The 8,555-nt window shown below is 38.0% G+C and overlaps 1 protein-coding gene across 1 annotated transcript in view; it reads right to left on the bottom strand.

Moving 5' to 3' along the window:
• The window catches only part of TNKS2 (tankyrase 2), a 40,863-nt gene extending 33,879 nt beyond the window's left edge, over positions 1-6,984 (bottom strand). Inside the window, exon 1 of the mRNA XM_026066703.1 lies at positions 6,942-6,984. Coding sequence (XP_025922488.1) covers positions 6,942-6,984 — 43 coding nt within the window. The remainder of the gene's footprint in view (positions 1-6,941) is intronic.
• Positions 6,985-8,555: the final 1,571 nt, after the last annotated feature.

Below are 8,555 nucleotides of genomic sequence, written 5' to 3'. Positions count from 1 at the left end.
GGCGGGGCGCGGCGGGGGCGGGTGTTTCCGTTGGGCTCCGGGGGCGGCGGCGCGGTCGAAGCCGTGCGTGAGCCCGGGGGCAGATCGGTTACCACGTGGTAACTGCTGAGGGGATTTTTTTTTTTTATTTCTGAAAAATGCGTAAGAGTGCATTCTGCTGCTAATAGCCTCATGAGGTAATCAAAGCAGCTCCTTGCACAGTTACGTAGCGAAATATGTTCCTCAGAAGGAAGTAATGTAGTTGCATAGTAACTATGAAATGGGAGTTATGCTGTAGAATTTATATAGTTTTCTTTCTTAATCTTGGAAACTGCTATTAGGAAATAGTGTTGACTGCCGTTGCCAACACAAGGTTTTACGAAGGAACGCAGAGCATCTCTGCCCTTCTGTAAAATAGCACGCAAGCCTGCCTGCCGGGCTGCACGGGGAAGCGGGAGCTCGGATGGGGCTGGCTGGGAGAGGATTCTTTCGGTAATTCTAAAATATTTTTTCCACTGACGCTATACTACTTAAATAAAAACACTTACTTTTGGAAAGGTAGTTGAATAGGGTCAGTGGCTTTCTGTTCCAAAGGCAGGAAAGATAAGTGCCCCAAAAGTCAATTGAACTTGCAGACTATTGTTATACTGGTAATTAAATGGCCTGCAAACCAGGAAACAGACCCTGCTGCTAATTGGTACAGCCTAGTCACTTCCAGGCTGTTAAACTCTCCTGGCCCCTGAAATGGGGTAGTTACATCCAAGCTGCCTGTCCCCGCTCCATGCTAATGCCTAACCTGTGCCCAGGAATTGTTTGGGAGACTGCTAGCTGTCCCAGGCCCAAACCATGTTACAGTAACAGCTCAAGGCCCAGTGCCTGTATCTATGGCCTGGCACTATTTAATTTACTAATATACATATAGCTGCAGTTGTGTGGCAGAAGAATGCAGACAGCTCAGGCACAGAGACAGAAAATATGTGCTTTGGCAGACAGCCTTGATCATGCATATACATTGTTTATCACCCCATTGGCATGTCTCCTTTTTACCACTTACCTCACAAGCTCTGTTCAGCAGGCAGGATTATTAGTAGGCAGGGAAAAGTCAGGGTAGGACCAGAGTCTCTATCAGATTTTATCACACATACATAATTCATCCACTGCTTTTCGTGTGGCCATACCATTCTGGTGTAAGCTATGATCAAATATGGCTCATCAGCCTAGAGCCACCTCAGACCTTCCCAACATCTTGTTCTCCAAACTATGCATGGTAAAAGCTGCCCTTTCTACATGCAGGCTCCACAGATGGAAGAGTTGCAGTGCTGCAGTTCGCTTCCTGAAATGTCAGCGGGGCAAACGAGTTGCTGGTAACCTGACTGTGAAAACCCAACAGACAACATGTAAGGAAAATAAAGCATGTGTATGTTGGGAGTCAAGTTCTAGTTATTATCTAAAGCACTGCATCATCTTCCCTCTTAGATAACTGGGGGTTTGGAGAGGTGGTGTTGGCTGGAGGAGCAGCAGACCTGCTCTGCTGTCAGTGGACCCTGAGCACCTCCTCGCATGGCACAGGCAGGCAGCGGAGGTTACCATTCCTGCCCTCTGAGCCCCAGTCTTTGGAGGACACCCATCAAAGCACCTCAGGGAAATCTGAAGTATATATTAATTACATGATCATCCCATACATTTTCTGGCAAAAAGCAGACAGCTGATATGCAGAAAAGAAAATCACAAAAACCACTTGTGAGAAATGCTTTGTATTTTACCTGTGATAGCGGTGTTATCATCTCTTTGATGGTCAAAGGACAGAACAACAAGATTTGCAGAGAGAGAGAATATCTTTTAGTAGGCCAACTAGTGTAGCTGGAAGAAAATACACAAGCCTTTGAGTTCATAAACCCTTCTTCAGGTCTACAACAGAAATAGCAAATGAATTTACTTGAAATTGGTTGCTTCTGTTTCCAATTTGAAGAAGGGACTGTATACCTGATAGTCTGCTTTTTCAACTCTGGCAAAATACATCATTATGAAATGCTAATGGAAAAAGGTTGAAGTGAGTTAGAACAAGAGCATGCTTATAAAATATATTGCTATTTCAGATCTAAAATTAGGAAACTATCAATTTTTTCCACATTTTTATACTAAAAAGATGCTATTTTTTAAAAAAATTACCTGTAGCCTGGCTTCCTTTTCCAGTATGGCTTCCTGACAGCTTGAGTATAAAACCATGCCATGTCTCTGTGAAGGGGAAATAATTTTTAGATGTGTAATACTCTAAGAGCACAATTCAGTTCCCCTTGAATTCAGTAAGTCAAAGACTCTTAGCACCTTTCAGGACTGGTCTTTTAATAGCCCTCACACTGATTTTTGAGAGATCGGCACCCCATAAAATAAACCTAGTTTTTATTTTATTTATATTTTTATTTATTTTATGAGAAAATAACCTGTAAATTTCAGTGGTTTCTTTCAGTCTTTTGTACAGCAGTGTAAATTTAGAAAACTGTAGCTGAAATATATGCCCAACCTTCTGGTGAGGACTTTTCTAGAGGAAGCAGGGGGTTATAACTCACCTATTATTAGCACCACCACAGAAGCTCACCCATCAACAGCTTACAAACATTTGACTGCCATTTTTTAGTGTAAATCGTGATATACCAATAGCTTCTTCTCTATAGCATATTTAAATTAGTGGCATGACTTGGCCGAATAAATACATGAATGTATTTTTAAAGAGTGTACCTAAATAGTTTCTTTTGAAACCTGCTTGACTGGTCACTAGAGGGCAGAAAAGAAAAGGGGACTGTTGGGTATGGACAGACTGATAGAGCTGACTGAAAGAGAAACAGCTTTAGTTTCTCCTTTGGAGACTAAGGTTGCTTAGGGGCAGAGCCATCTTCCCTGCCATCCTGCGAGACAGTCCATCAGATTTAGGATTTTAGCTTTGCCTTGCACTTGGAAGCGAAGTAAAATATCTACTAGTATCAATAAGACACTTCAAGCGTCCAGAAATTTTGCTTATTTCAAAAGAAGAATGATGAAGATGTACCCTTTGAAGTATTTCCAGGTGAGACTCAGCAAAAAACAACATTAATTAATGCTGTACACCAGGAAATTATAAAAAACATGCCTAAAATGAAAATAGGAAATTTAGGAGGGAAACAGAAGTGGCCAATTGTTTAGTAACTAAATTTTAAAAACTATAAGCAGAAACTTTTTCAGTACAAGCTATTTTTTCTAAGTGAAAAGAGATGCTGATTAGTTTGAGAAATAAGAGTATACAGCAAAATTAAAGCTGTGTAACAGTGAATGTGTGTGCAACCATTTCTTTTAAAGAACCTTCTCCTTCTTCTTTCTTTTTTTTTCTTTTTTTCTTTAAATCAAGTCATCTCAGTTGATCTATCAAGTAGTTCAGCTACTTACCTTAAACAAGCAGAAAGTAGTTGCTTTTCTCTGCCAGTCACTCGTCTGCAGTTAGTGGTTTATATGTGCCAGGTTTGTTTGACCAGCAGATGGGGGTAAAGTGGAATAAATATAACATGTTGTTCTGAAATAATAAAGAAGGGATAAAATCTTTTTAAGATAAAAGGAGATTTGGAGATAGTGAAACACTGAGAGAGCATTGCAGAGAGGAGCAATTACATATCTAAGTGGTCCCTCTAGGAGATGGGGATACACCTGTGAGATGTCGATAAGTTGTAATGGTAGGAGATTTATTCATCAAAATACTTATACCTGTGTGTGCAGCAACCATGAGAGCTGTTCAGCAGCTTGGTGACCAGCTGTGAAGATGACAGTTCACACAGTACATTTAGAGAAAATTGCAGTAAGTGGTAGGGAGAAGCTTGTGATCCTGACACCAAAAGCACAGAGAAGTGTATGAGAGGTCATGGAAATTAAATTTAAATTGGTCAGGAAAAAGCTTTTGCTCCAGGACCCCTGTGATTTCTTTAAAATGATTCCAGTTTTCTTGTCAAAGACTACTATGCAGACACATGTATAGAGGGCTTAAAGGGAGCTTTTGTTTTTCTGTAGTGCCTCAAACACTTCTGAGAGTATAGAGAGCTTTTATAAAAGCATAGACTCCACACATGCAAAACAGAATTACATGGACTGGCAACAAGGGAACATGGCAGAGGCCTGGAGAACTGGTATTTGTTATTAGGAAGAAAGCCACAAGCAGCAGAGGAGCAGGCAGGCCAAAGATAGGCATTGGTTAGGGATGCTAGCACAGCAAATTCATTTATATCTCAAATAGGTACAAAAAACTAAAAGCAAATAAAGGCAAACTAGAATGCCTAACCAATGGAAGGAAAGCATGACATATTCAGCTTCTCTGAAATTGATTGAAATAAAAATAAATGTGGGATACTTAGGTTATAATCTATCTAAAAAAGACAGACCACTGACATGGGAAATAGTAATTCTCTTGGAAATTCCATTTTAGTGGGAGAAAATTTCTGAGGGGCAAGAACTAGAGAGAGAATCTCCATGCACCGAAATTGGAGGTCAAGTGAAATTATTTTAACAGATTTTTTTTTTTTTTGAATCAGCCTTATTTAAAAAAATAAAAGGCTTTGGGGATGTTCAGACCTCTTCACAATCATCTCGGGCATTTAACAGAAGTGTCTGTGTCCGAGCCTGCTATGTAGTTAACAAGGTGGGCAGCTTTCTAAATGATGTGCTCTTAAGGGCCCTCTAACACAATTTACCTCTTTCCATTTACTATACAAGAAGCCTAGGCTTTTAATTTAGATAACTCAATTGGTTGCCTATATTATGTAATATAAATATCATACAGAATATGCAGTGTGAAGGAAAAGCAAAGAAGCAACTCAGTCTTATAATTTTTTAAAAAGCAGTAGTGTACTGCTCCAACTACTTGCCCGTGGATTGGCAAAGTGTTATTTCAGGACAAATTGCTGAAAGGCAATTTCTCAACAATTCATATGATGGCTTTTTGGAATGGCTAGTTCTGCACTCTGCAAAAGAAAAGGCTGTTCTTGACTTAATCCTAAGCAACACAGTTACCTGGGTCAAGAAATAACTATAGTTTTCGCATGAAGTAATAATGATCAAATACAATGAATTTCAACATCTCTAATGGAAAGCTCCTACTGAAAACTAGTCCATGGCACTGATTCAGAAGAGGAATCTTGATAAAAAGAAGGAATGTGGTTACATAGGTATTAAAATCAGATACGTAAAGAATTAAAATCCTTAGACTTAGTGTGAAGAATATATTTCGGCAGATTATAACCAAGTGACAGCAGGAAACAGTTTCAAAAGGTTATTGGAATCAAATTCTAATGGTCACACATTGTCAGTAGAAAACAATAAAAATAAATGATCAATTAAAAAAAAATTATGAAAAGTGAACACAATTATATATATGTCCTGCTAAGTGTAAGTTATCATGGAGATAAACCAATGCATGACAATTAGAAAGAAACTTCCTTGGATGATTTTTCCAACATCTTCTCACTTACTGTGGCCGATACTAACGTCTCAGGAAGGGCAGAGTACATTTTGCCACAGATACTCTTGGAGGAAGCAAGTGCTGTGATCCATTAAAACAATTCTTGTGTTCCTGCAAACAAGATTTAAAATTTGCATCCAAAGATATTTTTGCCTAGAATGGATAAATCTCAAAAGTCTCAAACATTTACTAGATAAACATGATATCTGCATTTCTGCCTGAATTCAGAGTAGGCAATCACCCTTGTATTTTAAGGAACTAATCCTCACTTAGGGGAGATCTTCCATTTCATTCATCTGTTGCATGAATAAATTGAAGACAGAATTTATTTATTAAGCCTCTTCAGATCAAAGCAAAGCAATATTTTAAATTTAGTGTAGAATTGGGCCTAGAGAAACCTAGAAAACCCTGTGTAATCAAAGAGCTTTAAAATAATTCTATCTTGGAACTGTATTAAGGGCAAACTATATTGTAAAACTGAAATAAAAGTTATGAATTTGGCTTTATTTTGAGACTCTGCCATTCAGGTCTCTATTTTTGTATGCATAACATGGCTAAGGGAAGTGTGTGCAAGAAAGAAATCATCCAACAGTTTCACTGATGCTATATAGAGTGTTTGCTGGATGCTACACTGAAGTATATTACTGCAAAGATTCAGCAAGTATTTAGCTCACGGAGGGACACTGAAACATGCTAGCAAACTAACTCCTTATCTGTAGCACAGGCTTTTTTGCATTAAATCTATATATACTGCAAGAAAATAATCATTTTTGTTTTCCATTCATTCATTGACAGATTATTGATGTTACATTGGAAGATTCCTCTATCAGCCACAAATGATGATACAGTACCAAAGTTCAAACTGTTTGACTGTTGTAATATTTATCTTTTCATTTGAATTACATTTTACATGCAGGTTCACTGAATTATTAAGCAGACAAATGGTTACTCCCCTTTCAACTGCCTAGTAACAAATAGCTATCAAAAACATTTTGAAATTATAATGTCTTGCGCATCACTGCCACTCCCCCCCCACACACCTACACCCATGTATCAAGCCATTTTAAGAAATTGCTTTCTTAATTGAAAGAAGCGTTAATATATTGGTAGGTTTTGTTTATCACCAATATTATCATTTGAAGGATGGGAAAACATTAGCAAATTAAGTATTGTTGCTTTTTTATCACAACTGAGTGGTGTACATGAATGGCAATGTACCTTGCACTTTTGTAGATTCAAAACATTTTTCTGGACTTTGTATTTTCTAGCAAGAGAGGGAAATTTTCAAGAGTTTTGTTCATACAATTTATTCTAGGATTATTTCTATGATCCACTTATTTCTGTAATCCTTTGTAGACAACTGAAAAGTTTCTTCTGCATAGGCTATAAAAAGTCTTATAACAATAATTTATCTTTATCGATCCATGAAAAATCATTTTTTCCAATCATTCCAGAAAATGCAAGTCTTTTTTTCTTTGACTGGACATACCTTGATTGCTGGAATGTTGCTTTATGGTTGCTCTCATGATCATGATTATGCAGTGATATAACCCAGCTGCCTAAAAATAGTAAATAGTAGTGCTTATGTTTCACCTGAGACTGTGATTATTTTGCATGCTATGTACCCTCTGTGTACTTGGCCAGTACACCCAGTGCTTAACACCCGATAAAATCCTCTTTAGATAGCAACATTTCTGACTGTATAGGGTGATCCTAGATGCAGGATTTTTTTTTTTTTTTAGGTAAGCTAGAGCTATGCAGGAAATATATTTCAACATTATTCTTTTTGTATTTTAGAGGTGACCGAATACATTTTTATAAAAACAGAAAAAGGCCCTTTTTATATTAAAATGTTGCATGTATGTGAACTACTGTTAATATGAAATGCACAGGATGTAATTTCAACAGCAAGGTGACTTGAGGGTAAAAATAAATATAGCTCAGGTTCCCTCTGGAGTCCCTCTGGAAGAGTGGTCATAATACTTCTCCCTTTCCTTTTCAATTCTTTGCCTCATCTGGCCAAGCTCTTTGGTCTTCAAAATGTGGTCTCAAAGTATGAGCGGAAGGAGTCTTCTACCTCATTCCTCCAGTACTTGCCCAGTGGGAGCCCATTTCTCTTTCCAGGTATACCTCATAACCCATAACATTTCAAAACTAGAAACAGAACAGCTAAGTAGAAAATTGTACTGGTTGTGGAGGTAGTGGTCATGATTAAGATCTTAAAACCTCAGGACATCTGAAATGCTATCATTGCACACAATATACATGCAAACCAAATTGCTCCACAGGCATGTAACTCTGAAATGGCTTTCTCCCAGTAGGTTAGTAACAGTTATTCTTCAGAAATAATTTCACTAGCAATCCTCTCTTTGTTGTCTGGACAGATCATGCAGCAGAGCTACTGCTGTCTTTCTGGATACTGTCCATGTGTGGAAACTCTTTAATGTGTATCAGAATAGTCCCAGAGTGCATATGAGGACATAGCACCTAGCCCTTTTAGCTTTAAACACAAATCCCGTGCAGCAAATAAGTACATGACAAAAGTTTGTCTCATTTGTATTTGTTCCAAGATTAATCATATTCCTGGAAAAAAAAATCTATGGAAAGCATGCTTGTTACTAGGGATCTTTAACTGCATGCAAACAAAACACTTCTATCATCTGAATTGGTTTGACACACCTAGCAAAGTCCCTAGACTCAGAGCAGTGCAAAGCACTGTAGAAATTATGACAGTGTACACAGAAGAGTGCACATATGGCTCAGTAACTTTCTTTTCCATTCAGGCACTTTGGACTATAATAATACCTGATAATTTTATTAGGAATATTAGTTTCCCATTTTATATCTAGATTGAGTGATTTGAAAGAAGTCTGCTTGCTTTAGCGAAGATTTGACTGACCAAACTGCAGACTTTGCTTATCAGAACAACTGATGCATACCTCCCCGTGTGAAACTATTATTTTATCTGAGACAGAATGATCACAGTGAGGAAACATCAGAAGGTCTTAGGAATCCTCCCATTTAGCCAAAACAGCTTTTAGCAGAGCAAACTTGGAACTGAATAAAATTGATCTTTTCTGAGCTATTCTCATTTGGCAGCTAC

The sequence above is a fragment of the Apteryx rowi genome, unplaced genomic scaffold (assembly GCF_003343035.1).
Source record: "Apteryx rowi isolate R43461 unplaced genomic scaffold, aptRow1 scaffold_246, whole genome shotgun sequence".
Classification (NCBI taxonomy): Eukaryota; Metazoa; Chordata; class Aves; order Apterygiformes; family Apterygidae; genus Apteryx; species Apteryx rowi.
Note: the sequence above shows the minus strand (reverse complement) of the source record. Positions and strands in the feature narration are given on the sequence as shown.